Source organism: Salmo salar, chromosome 06, assembly GCF_965601325.2.
Source record: "Salmo salar chromosome 06, fSalSal1, whole genome shotgun sequence".
NCBI classification, from domain to species: domain Eukaryota; kingdom Metazoa; phylum Chordata; class Actinopteri; order Salmoniformes; family Salmonidae; genus Salmo; species Salmo salar.
The window spans coordinates 84,217,533-84,230,029 of NC_138296.1; the positions used below are offsets into that span (position 1 = coordinate 84,217,533).

Below are 12,497 nucleotides of genomic sequence, written 5' to 3' on the forward strand. Positions count from 1 at the left end.
GGAGTCCACCTGTGGTAAATTCAATTGACTGGACATGATTTGGAAAGGCACACACCTGTCTATATAAGGTCCCACAGTTGACAGTGCATGTCAGAGCAAAAACCAAGCCATAAGGTCGACGGAATTGTCCATAGAGCTCTAAGACAGGATTGTGTCGAGGCACAGATCAGAGGAAGGGTACCAAAAAATGTCTGCAGCATTGAAGGTCCCCAAGGACACATTGGCTTCCATCATTTTTAAATGGAAGAAGTTTGGAACCACCAAGACTCTTCCTAGAGCCAGCCGCCAGGCCAAACTGAACAATCAGGGGAGAAGGGCCTTAGTCAGCCAATAACCTGATGGTCACTCTGACAGAGCTCCAGAGTTTCTCTGTGGAGATGGGGAACCTTCCAGAAGGACACCCATCTCTGCAGCACTCCACCAATCAGGCCTCTATTGTAGGGTGGCCAGACGGAAGCCACTCCTCAGTAAAAGGCACATGACAGCCTGCTTCGAGTTTGCCAAAAGGCACCTAAAGTACTCTCAAACCATGAGAAACAAGATTCTCTGGTCTGATGAAACCAAGATTGAACTCTTTGGCCTGAATGCCAAGTGTCACGTCTGGAGGAAAACTGGCACCATCCCTACGGTGAAGCATGGTGGTGGTAGCATCATGCTGTGCGGATGTTTTTCAGTGACAAGGACTGGGAGACTAGTCAGGATCGAGGGAAATATGAACAGAGCAAAGTACAGATATCCATTATGAAAACCTGCTCCAGAGCGCCCAGGACCTCACACTGGGGCAAAGGTTCACCTTCCAACAGGACAACGACCCTAAGCACACAGCCAAGACAATGCATAAGTTGCTTCGGGACAAGTCTCTGAATGTCCTTGAGTGGCCCAGTCAGAGTCCAGACTTGAACCCGATCGAACATCTCTGGAGAGACCTGGAAAATAGCTGTCCAGCGACGCTCCCCATCCAACCTGACAAAGCTTGAGAGGATCTGCAGAGAAGAATGCGGGAAACTCCCCAGATACAGGTGTGCCAAGCTTGTAGCATCACACCCAAGAAGACTCAAGGCTGTAATCACTGCCAAAGATGCTTCAACAAAGTACTGAGTAAAGGGTCTGAATACTTATGTAAATGTGATATTTCCATTTTTTTAGTTACATTTGCAAACATTCCTAAAAAACAGTTTTAACTTTGCCATTATGGGATCTTGTATGTAGATTAATGAGGGGAAAAAAATATTTAATCCAATTTAGAATAAGGCTGTAACGTAACAAAATGTGAAAAAAGTCAAGGGGTCTGAATACTTCCTGATTGCACTGTATGTACTGTCAATGTGACTGTAATTTCCTGAAGTCTGACCTTTTTACTTCTCTTTCTCTCACATCCCCTCTCTCTTGCATTCTTTCTGTAAATCATTACTGTAGACAGTCAGACAAATTCATGTTCTGGTGCAGACTAGCTTGACTTTGTATGAGAATACAATCTGCTACAATCTGCAATTTGCTACAGTATTTCACGTTTCTGGGTGCAGTTCTATAAAAAATGGACCAGTGGGACAACAGGTTTATTATCTCATAGCTGACTCAAACTGACGAGTTTATCCTTTATGCACAGCAAGGGTGTGGGAATCAGTAACTATGCAAATGTTTTTTGCAAATGAGCAGTTGACTATTTCCCTTGTATTACATGCTCGTTTGTCAGGTCCCCCCAAGAAAATGTATAGGCCTAACATGATAACACAGAATATAACCTATCATTATTTGAATGCTCACAGAGAACTGTATTGTGAGACGATTCGGGGAGCTATTTATAGCTGGGTGACTTAATGTGTTCAAGTTACACCTCTCTCCTCTGTTGGCAGTTATTTTTTTTATTTTTTTTATTGGGAACAGGTAGAAAAAAACATAAATAAACAAAATACAAAGGTGAAACTACGAAATAATAATAAAACAACATTTGTAAACAAACACTGTAGTTACTGTATAACACAAACACCAACAGTTCAAACACAAAATGCTAATTCAAAAACAGTATGACATGGACAAGAAACAAATAATTTTACCTATTCACCAATATACTATAATGAGTCATAGTCAATACAGTATATTACATTGATTTTAATTTCCACAAATGTACTGACAGATCGCAACGTACACTCATTATTATTCTTCAATAAATCAACATATCCCAAAATAGATTTTTGTTTTCAGTAATTACTGTATTACAAAACATCATATCAGAGGACATAATAGATAGACCAAAACATGTACACTGTAGTTCAACCTTTTCTCCATTGCAGTCAAGCAATCTGAGGGAGAAGCATGGTGAATTACCTAACACACTTTCTTAGAATAAGCCCCTTCTCTTCTCATTAGAAGGGAAGTCTTAGCCTTAAGAGTTCTCCTAATCCATAATCCCTTTCTATGCTCAGTCCTCACCCTCTAATTCGCTCGGTAGATTCTGCCCTGGCAGACTGCCATGCACTACTGCTCAGGATCCAAATCAGTATCAACAGCACTTGGATCTGATTGGTTGTCCCCTTCCGTCAGAAGACCATTGACCATCCTATAAGACAACAGGAAAAGGAGAGGCTTTAGTTGTGGATGTAGTCGTGGATTATGGGGTAGCGGACCAGGTAGCTGGGAGATGCAGTGGGGAAGGAGAGCTAATCTACCCAGAATTTGGCCAAACAGGTGGTTTGTCTCAGGGTAAATCTGGAGGCAGTACGTAGGGTAAGTGAGTGATGGTGATGGAAACACTGATAACAGGGTATTGGGTTCAAATAAAGAATTTAAAGTTGCTGTTGTGCTCAAGTTTATGCTAATGACCTAACAGACAACATGTTCTTGCAATTTGCAGTCCTAAGTCCCCCCATGTTTAATTACTCACACTCAAGAAGGGTAAATGTACCAATAAAGTACATTGTTGATGTTGATCGTCTGCTGTAACATTAGGCTAAACTTATAGCACCTCATCATATGCTGAGAAGTGTCACTTCAGTTCTTTACAGTAAGAAGTGTCCACATTCCTGTTATACTATCTCTCCCTCTGGCCTACTGTGTTTATATATATATTTTTTACATCTAAGTCAATTAGCAGACGCTCTTATCCAGAGCGACTTAAATGAACAATTAGGATTTAGGGCACATCGACCGAATTTGATTTAAAAACATTTTTTTATCACCTGGTCAGGTCGGAGGTTCGAACCAGCGACCTTTCGGTTACTGGCTCAACGCTCTAAACTTCTAGGTTAACATCCAATCTCGATAATCAGCACTCTGCTATGAAGATTGTGTTCCCCAATACTTGACCAATGACTAACTTGTTAAGCACACGTTTGTTATGCAGACTTTGGAAATTACTGTGACATGACGATTATTAACCCACATAGACAAAGTTGATATATCTGAAACAATCAGATGATCACACCCACTACCTGGAAAACTGATCCATCAAAATGCCACTGGACTTGTTTCGCTCTAGTTTCCATTGAAAACACCAGTTACCACACCTATGAAGAATCCTCAGGCGTCTGTAGGAATTGAAAGAAGCTTGAAAATTGCGCAGGCTGCCATATGTGTAAGTTGTGTCACGTATTTGTTGTTCTACTTATTTTGTTTTGCCTCTAAATTAAATCTCAGGTCACATCTGTTCATCAAAATGGTTAGGGCTACTAAAGTGTACATACAGTTGAAGTCGGAAGTTTACATACACTTAGGTTGGAGTTATTAAAACTCGGTTTTCAACCACTCCATACATTTCTTGTTAACAAACTATAGTTTTGGTAGGTCAATTAGGACATCTACTTTGTGCATGACACAAGTAAATTCTTCCAACAATTGTTTACAGACAGATTATTTCATATATAATTCACTGTATCACAATTGCAGAGGGTCAGAAGTTTACATACACTAAGTTGACTGTGCCTTTAAACAGCTTGGAAAATTCCAGAAAATGATGTCATGGATTTAGAAGCTTCTAATTGACATCATTTGCGTGAATTGGAGGTGTACCTGTGGATGTATTTCAAGGCCTACCTTCAAACGCAGTGCCTCTTTGCTTGACATCATGGGAAAATCAAAAGAAAATCAGCCAAGACCTCAGAGAAATAATTGTAGAGCTCCACAAGTCTGGTTCATCCTTGGGAGCAATTTCCAAACGCCTGAAAATACCACGTTCATCTGTACAAACAACAGTACGCAAGTATAAACACCATGGGACCACGCAGCCGTCATACCGCTCAGGAAGGAGAAGTGTTCTGTCTCCTAGAGATGAACATACTTTGGTGTGAAAAGTGCAAGTCAATCCCTGAACAACAGCAACGGACCTTGTGAAGATGCTGGAGGAAACAGGTACAAAAGTATCTATATCCACAGTAAAACGAGTCCGATATCGACATAACCTGAAAGGCCACTCAGCAAGGAAGAAGCCACTGCTCCAAAACCGCCATAAAAAAAGCCAGACTACGGTTTTTAACTGCACATGGGGACAAATATCGTACTTTTCGGAGAAATGTCCTCTGGTCTGATGAAACAAAAATAGAATTGTTTGGCCATAATGACTATCGTTGTGTTTGGAGGAAAAAGGGGGAGGCTTGCAACCAAAGAACATCATCCCAACCGTGAAGCACGGGGGTGGCAGCATCATGTTGTGGGGGTGCTTTGCTGCAGGAGGGACTGGTGCACTTCACAAAATAGATGGTGTCATGAGGATGGAAAATTATGTGGATATATTGAAGCAACATCCTAAGACATCATTCAGGAAGTTTGGTCGCAAATGGTTCTTCCAAATGGACAATGACCCCAAGCATACTTCCAAAGTTGTGGCAAAATGGCTTGAGGACAACAAAGTCAAGGTATTGAAGTGGCCATCACAAAGCCCTGACCTCAATCCTATAGAACATTTGTGGGCAGAACTGGAAAAGTGTGTGCAAGCAAGGAAGACTACAAACTTGACTCAGTTACACCAGGAGGAATGGGCCAAAATTCACCCAAATTATTGTGGGAAGCTTGTGAAAGGCTGCCCGAAACGTTTGACCCAAGTTATACAATTTAAAGGCAATTCTACCAAATACTAATTGAGTGTATGTAAACTTCTGACCCACTGGGAATGTGATGAAGGAAATAAAAGCTGAAATAAATAATTCTCTCTACTATTATTCTGACATTTCACATTCTTAAAATAAAGTGGTGATCCTAACTGACCTAAGACAGAGATTTTTTTACTAGGATTAAATGTCAGGAATTGTGAAAAACTGAGTTTAAATGTATTTGGCTAAGGTTTATGTAAACTTCTGACTTCAACTGTATGTTTAATGTTACGGAATGGCTCTTATATCAAGTAAACACTTCTAGCTAGGTTGTTGTGATTATTTTTAGTTGAGAAATGTAGAATAAATATTTGTTTGCGCTATGCTCTTTTGACAAGTTGTTTATTACTTTAACAGTTTGAGATTACTTTACTTTAACAAAAAAATATTTAAAAAAATCCTAAATAAAGTGTGTAGGTATCTTTTCATTTCAATATTGAGCATTTAAATTCCTGAATGGTAATTCTAAATTGTTGCTCAAATTAATCTACCAACTGTGGACTCATGTTCTGTTTTAGGATGATGTTCTAAACTGAAGGTGATAGCATAGAGATAGATAGAGGACTAATCTCTGTATCTGTGCCATTATAGTGTCTGTGACAGCATGGGCAGCACCATTGAGGCTATCTCCATTTTGAAATAGTACATTTTCTTCTTCACAATAAGCTGATCTCTCCTGATGACCCAGTTGGGCCTGACTCCAACAGGGTCACCATGATGGATCAGCTAATGAAGTTGGAAGTCCCACCCAGTTGACATTAAAATGGTGGAAGCCCTCAATGGCGCTGGCCATGCAAATACGGCCTTTTGGCCGCTAGATGCCTCTATCATTGTCTTTGGGTGATAGCTTGGTCTGTTAGCTTCACAGACTACTGGTGGGCGTGGCTTGAGCCTTGCTACAGTACATACACCCACCCACTGAGTGACAGCTGATGGAATCAGATACCATCTATTTGGAGTCAAAAGTATTGACCTTCGGAAGAAGCCAAGCAAAACAAACAAGCTCATAGTTTCACAGTTGTTGTTATAGTATTTGTCTCCTAATTTAGAAAACATTCTTGTGTTTTTATCTTTCACCTTTTAAGAAATGTGCTATATAAATAAAGTTTGATTTGATCATAGATACTGTAGTTCATTGAGATATTATCAAGTTGAATTTCTACTGTTTCTTTTTCTATTCACTGCCATTTTTTGTTTGGCCACTTTCTAACATATGATCATAATTCTGCATTTACATTAATTTGGAAGCCTTTGGTCTAATATCCACTAAACTAGTAGCTAGACAAAGGGAGTAAAGGGAAACACTCACCTCTCACTGCTTTTGGACATATTTGGCTCACTTCCTCGTGTCCGGCCCCGTGGTGTGCCTGGGTTGGACAAATCCTGTTGTTGTGTTGTCAGGCTGGGTCTCTGGTCAGACTGGCTGCGCCGACTGACAGTCTGGGACCCGCGTGTGGACAGCCTTCCCCGGGAGGGCTCACCATAGGGCCTGGGGAACGTAGAGCTATAGTGGGGGGTCCAGCTCTGGGAGTTGGATTGGCTATTTTGACAGAACACAGATCGGGCATCGTTGAAGGACACTGAGGGTGACATGTCTTCACCACTGTCCTCCCTACTCCATCCCAAGACCCGGGGAGAGGATGGACGTGAGGGTGGATTAGGCTGTGCGAAAGCAGGGGGGTTTGGTAGTCTGTGGTGTGTAGAGGGACAAGAGGGTGGTAGGCGAACTCTGGAGACTGGTGGGACGGTCGGTGGCATGCTGGTGGGGTAATACTCCCCCTCATAGGGGTTGCTGCTTCCTTGCCGGAGACTCACCCCAGCTCTAAGGGGTCCTCGAACCCCCGGGTCAGGTCTGTTTGCAGCGGATTCAGCTGCGTTGCGCAGGTGGATGATCTTGCGGGCCTTATGGTAGAGAGAGGCGGCTTGCTCACTCTCTTGGTCGCCTTCAGATGCTGGCTGCTGTCCACACCTCGTCACAGGATCCTGTCTGATTGGTCCGACACTTCCACGGTTGGGCAACACCGTCATGTTCTGCAACGAGGCCCTCAGGCGCTGAGAGGCGGTGCTCCTTTGGCGTGGCACAGGGTGGCCCCTACTGTCGGTGTCCTCCTCTTCCCCTTCCTCATCATCCGGGTTTTCCTCATTGCTCTCATAGGAATTGTCCATCAGGACTTCAGGGGGAGGGGGGGGCAGGTTGTCATCATCCAGGCCTTCCCCGCCTTCCGCAGCCCAGATGTTCTTATTGTTGTTACCACTGACAATGTCCTCTCCACTTCCAATGTCGGGTAAGAGGGGAGTTACACTGCTCCTAGACCCCCTAAGGTGTGCACTAGGGAGACTTTGGCCTGGTCTGCCGTCCACCCCACCACTGAATGTGTTTATGAGTCTTTTGACGGAGTTGCGGCCAGGAGGTTGTGGTGCTATCGCTGGTAGTGAATTTGGTGCTTGGTTTGCCTTTGTGGACCCTTTGAGTCCATATCTGGCAACCCTCTGCCCCCCTGAAGAGTATCTTCTCAGAGAGTTGTTTCCCGTCCGTCGGTCCAGGTCTTTCTGTTGCAGCTCCTGAACATGTAGAGAGTCTATGGACATTGACCGTGGTGGTCTCACTGGCCTGCCCAAGGGGGCAGCTGTCTGGGGCCGTTTGGGTGGCTGCCCTTTGCTGTGCTTGGTGTTCTGTATGGGGTCTGGCGGGGATGAGTTGGACCGCACCCTCCCTGACCTCTCTTCCTCTTCATCCTCCTCATCTTCATCATCATCATCCTCTTCCTCATTTTCTTCCCCCTCCTCACCTTCGTTAAGGCATACCTGGTCAGGTGAATGGCTTGGGGGTGTGGGGCGTGCACTGCCACCGGACCCAGAACTCCCCCATTGACGACAGTGGCGCTCTGATCCCATCAGTGACTCGTTCTCTCCCCCGATGCCGCTGTCCTCGCTGTGCAGGGACAAGTCATCAAGGTTGCACTTGGCAGCTGCCTCCACGCGTGCCAGCACCTGGGTCAGACGCTCCTCTACTGCCCGCTTGGACAGCAGCCTCTCTCCCAGTAGTCTAGATAACGAGGCGAAGAAGTCCGCCGCCTCTTCCAGAGCGGTGTCTCCCAGGCCTTGGATCGAGCTCCCCACCAGCTTCATCTTTTCAGTTGAATGCTGGAGCAGCAGCTGCAGCAGATCTGGGGGGGTTTCTGATGGGTCAGCATTGGGCTTGGAGGGGGTGGGAGCTGGGTCCCTTATCTCAGAGGGCCAGGCCATGTGGTTGCCATGCTCCTTCAGCATCAGCTCCCCTTCCTCAGCCATCTCCTCCAGGGCCTGGTTGACCTCCTCGAAGCGCATCACAATGGCTGTCATCATGGGCTGCAGGGAGAGCTGGGTCTGGGCGGCCTGGTTCAGCAGCCCCAGCAGGGTCTCACACTTGGAGATGTTGGGGTTCAGGTATTCGTAGGCGGCCTGGTGAGCTCTCACCATGTGCATGGGAAGGTCCACCTTCCCCTGGGTGATTGAGGTGTTTATCTCCTTTTCTTTTCGGCAGCCCCGTTTGACGCCCTTATTCTTCCTTCGCTTCTTGACCTTTTTTGCCTGCTTTTCCGGTAACTTCTCACTGTGTGTGTCTCTCACCTGTGATGTCATTTTGACCTCTATTTGAGAGACGGCCCCTAGGTTTGACACAACGGCTGTGATGGGGGCCATGTCCGCCACTTTTCCCAGGGCGGCCATAGGATTATCCTCTTCAGCTGATAGTGGGAGTTCCTCCACTTCTTCGTCAATATCCATATTGTCAATATCTTGGTTTTCTCCCTCAACAGGCTTGATGTTACCCACCTCTGGTGGTACTGGCAGCAGAGCCTTGTGTACCCCATCTGGGATCCCTGGGAAGAGATGATCTTTGGATGGGGAACAACCCATTTTTTATGTCCAGACGTTGAAAAAGACTTTAGATTAAAAATGTCAGTTTGGGATGTGATTTCAATAAAGAGATACAAAACCAAATATTTAGCCTAGTAAGTGTGGATAGACCTGCTCATCCATCGGTGCTTCTGTCTGATTACCTTTGAAAACTTGGGTGTTCAGCAGGGTGCATATCTTACGAAAACTCGGCAACAATTTATCCTCTAAATCAATCTTCTTTACTGGGTTCTTGAATAGATGGATCATACCGACTTTCCTACGGGGTTCGTAGATGAGGCTTCTGGAAGCTATGAGGTCCTACCCAAGTAACAGAGCCAGAGAGACTGAGTAGCTGAAAGGATCACATAGGATTGGAGGACTCTTCTTCTCTCTCCTTTAGCATGCACAGATGGTCAAATTAAGTGAATTATGCGCACACACACACACACGCACACACAGACACATAAGACTTTAAGCTCATCAAGGTAATCAGGGCCCACATCGTCAGGTGTCTTTTTTAGCCTTGTCTAAGGATTGTTTACAGGCAAGATGTAGGTAATATCAAAGACAGGAAGCTACCTGTGTTCCCTAGTTCAGTTACTTTGCTTTTGTTTCCCAATTATCCATTTATTATCCATATACCATGCTTTCCTCCTGGAGTCCTGTAAAGTTTACCTTGTCATAGGTTTCTCTATGTAGACATCTATGTTATGTTACTTACATTTTGATTTACTGAATTGAAAAACTGATTGAATAGAACTGCTATAAAGTAATCTAAAAGTTCTAAGTTAATTTTGATAATACATCAAACCAGCGGATCAAGCCAAGTGTCTATACTGAATTGCAATACGTTTTCAGAGTTTAAGATGACATGTATAAGTCTATGATCAGCAGACAGAAGTCATAACATACAGGTGTATAACAGTATGTTTATAAATACAGTATGTTAAAGTTTCTCAGACAGATGCACATCATTGAGAATACGCATTATTGAGATTACAATGACACACTACACAGACTGAAGTTAATGAACCACAACAGCTATCATTCTGCTTAGTTGAGCATACTGTATTTTATCAGTGCCTAACATACTGATAACAAAGCATAAAAAAACCTGCTTGGATCATATATGTTTCGACATACTGTATGTCATACATTGGGCATATCAAGGCCTCTGTCATACATTGGGCATATCAAGACCTCTGTCATACATTGGGCATATCAAGACCTCTGTCATACATTGGGCATATCAAGACCTCTGTCAGATATTGGGCATATCAAGGCCTCTGTCATATATTGGGCATATCAAGGCCTCTGTCATACATTGGGCATATCAAGGCCTCTGTCATACATTGGGCATATCAAGGCCTCTGTCATACATTGGACATATCAAGACCTCTGTCATATATTGGGCATATCAAGGTCTCTGTCATACATGGGGCATACCAAGGTCTCTGTCATACATTGGGCATATCATTGTGATTACAATGACACTCTACACAGACTGAAGTAAATGAACCATAACAGATTATCATTCTGCTTAGTTGGGCATACTGTATTTTCTCAGTGCCTAATATAATGATAACAAAGCATACAAAAAACGTGCTTGGATCATATATGTTTTGACATGCTCTATTTCATACACTGGGCATATCAAGGCCTTTAGGCATATGTCAGGGCATTCGATCAGGCCATACATTTGGGTATATACCAAGGCATTCGATCAGGCCATATGACAGGGCATTTGATCAGGTGATACATTTGGGCGTATGACAGTGCTAGGGTTGAAAAGGGTGGGTATATTACTGGAAGCTTTATAAGTTTACCAGTAAACTACCAGCATTTTGCTATCTTTCATGGATTTTATGTAATCTATCTCAAGACATCTAGTGGCCCTTTTGGGTACTTCTATGTCCAGGTGTCTATGTCCAGGTGTCTATGTCCAGGTGTCTAATTCTGTCTGGCCCTCTGTGTGGCCTTATTATGTCAAATATATGAAATAATTCAATAAGATGACTTTAAAATAGAATGACAGCTGTAAAAATAAATCTTAAATATAAACCATCAACTTAGTGAATACCATTGGTGATTAGTATGAGGGTTTCAGCATGAAATATAATTTCCATTATTTTTCACACTTATTTATTATTATGTCAACATGTATTCATTGTCAATGTTTTGATGTTAAACTGGTGGCAGTTGTGGAAAAAGTCAATAGTTGTAAGAGTTACAGAGTTAATTGAAAATAATGTAATTGTTGATTAGATGCTTTTTTCATTAATTATGCTATTTTCTCTTGAACCATATGGTCTATCTTCTAGAAACTCCTGGACAATATAGACACAGATATAAGAAATGAATACTATACACTGAGTATACAAAACATTAAGAACACCTGCTCTTTCCATGACATACAGTGCATTCGGTAAGTAACCTTTTCCACATTTTGTACGATACAACCTTATTCTAAAATGGATTAAATAACAAATGTTACTCATCAATCTACACGCAATACCCCATAATGACAAAGCAAAAACAAGAAAAATAAAAAAGCAAAAACCAAGCCGTGAGGTAAAAGGAATTTCCCACAACAGAATGACATGAAAAGGGGTGCGAATAAGGGAAGCAGAGAAGTTCCCCATATGGCCCACCAGAGTACTTGCTCCTACCGGTGAGACTGGTCTTTTACCGGGCACGAGGACACAAAATGACCAAAAGTCCCCCAATACAGACAGCTCTTTGTGCTGATCCAGTGTTGCCATTCCGCTGGCGACAGCCCAGCCCTGCCTAGTTGCATGGGCTATGGAAAAAGTGCCTCGGCCCTCCCAGGTGACTCTCGAGGAAGGTCGTGAAATCTCGGGTGCTCTCGGCCACGGGACCGTCGGGGACTTCTGGGATGACTCGGAGGCGAGGTGGAATCCCTGGACGTGCGAGTGAAATCGAATTTCCTCTCCATCCGTCGTTCCGGCAATCACCCATCGATGTGGATGGTCAAAGTGATGAGGGAGTCAAAATCTGTGGGTAACTCCCGAGCCGCAAGCTCATCCTTAACCTCCTCCTAGACGCTGTGCAGGTACATGTCGAACAGTGCATCCGGGTTCCACGCACTCTCCGCTGCCAACGTACGGAAATCCACCGCATAGTCGCCCACAGTGCGGGCATCCTCCTGGAGCTGGATTAGCTCCGGGCCGCTTCTCTCCCAGAGAACGAGGCATCAAAGACCTTCCTCACCTTTCCCCCGAACCCCTCCAGGCTCGCGCATACGGCCGGCTGCTGTTCCCATACGGCGGTAGCCCAGGTGAGAGTCCTTCCAGACATCAGCGTGATGAGGTAGGCTATTTTGGAGCGATCCGATGGGAAGGAGGAGGGCTGAAGCTAGAAAATGAGGGCACACTGAGCTAAAAACGCCCGACAGGTGCTCAGTTCTCCATTAAAGCGTTTTGGTGGAGGTAACCGGGGCTCCCGAGAAGGTGGAGTGGCCGGTGGGGCGGCGCCGAGTTGCTGAGGGGCGGTGGGGTTACCACCGTGGCAGGCTGC

At 44.2% G+C, this 12,497-nt stretch overlaps 1 protein-coding gene across 1 annotated transcript; it reads right to left on the minus strand.

Moving 5' to 3' along the window:
• Positions 1-1,802: 1,802 nt before the first annotated feature.
• Positions 1,803-9,295, minus strand: pcare2 (photoreceptor cilium actin regulator 2). Its single transcript, XM_045721069.2, has 2 exons — positions 6,391-9,295; positions 1,803-2,557 (listed from the first exon to the last, which is right to left on the minus strand). Exons 1-2 carry the CDS (start codon positions 8,976-8,978, stop codon positions 2,476-2,478), a joined length of 2,670 nt encoding a protein of 889 aa, XP_045577025.2. The 5' UTR covers positions 8,979-9,295; the 3' UTR covers positions 1,803-2,475.
• Between the last annotated feature and the right edge of the window lie 3,202 nt (positions 9,296-12,497).

What these genes read in the sequence shown, in the direction of transcription:
- pcare2 (XM_045721069.2), bottom strand. Translation starts at nt 8,978, where the DNA reads ATGGGTTGTTCCCCATCCAAAGATCATCTCTTCCCAGGGATCCCAGAT. An exon ending in ATGTCCAAAAGCAGTGAGAG is followed by an intron (nt 2,558 to 6,390) that starts GTGAGTGTTTCC and finishes GTTGTCTTATAG; the next exon opens with GATGGTCAATGGTCTTCTGA.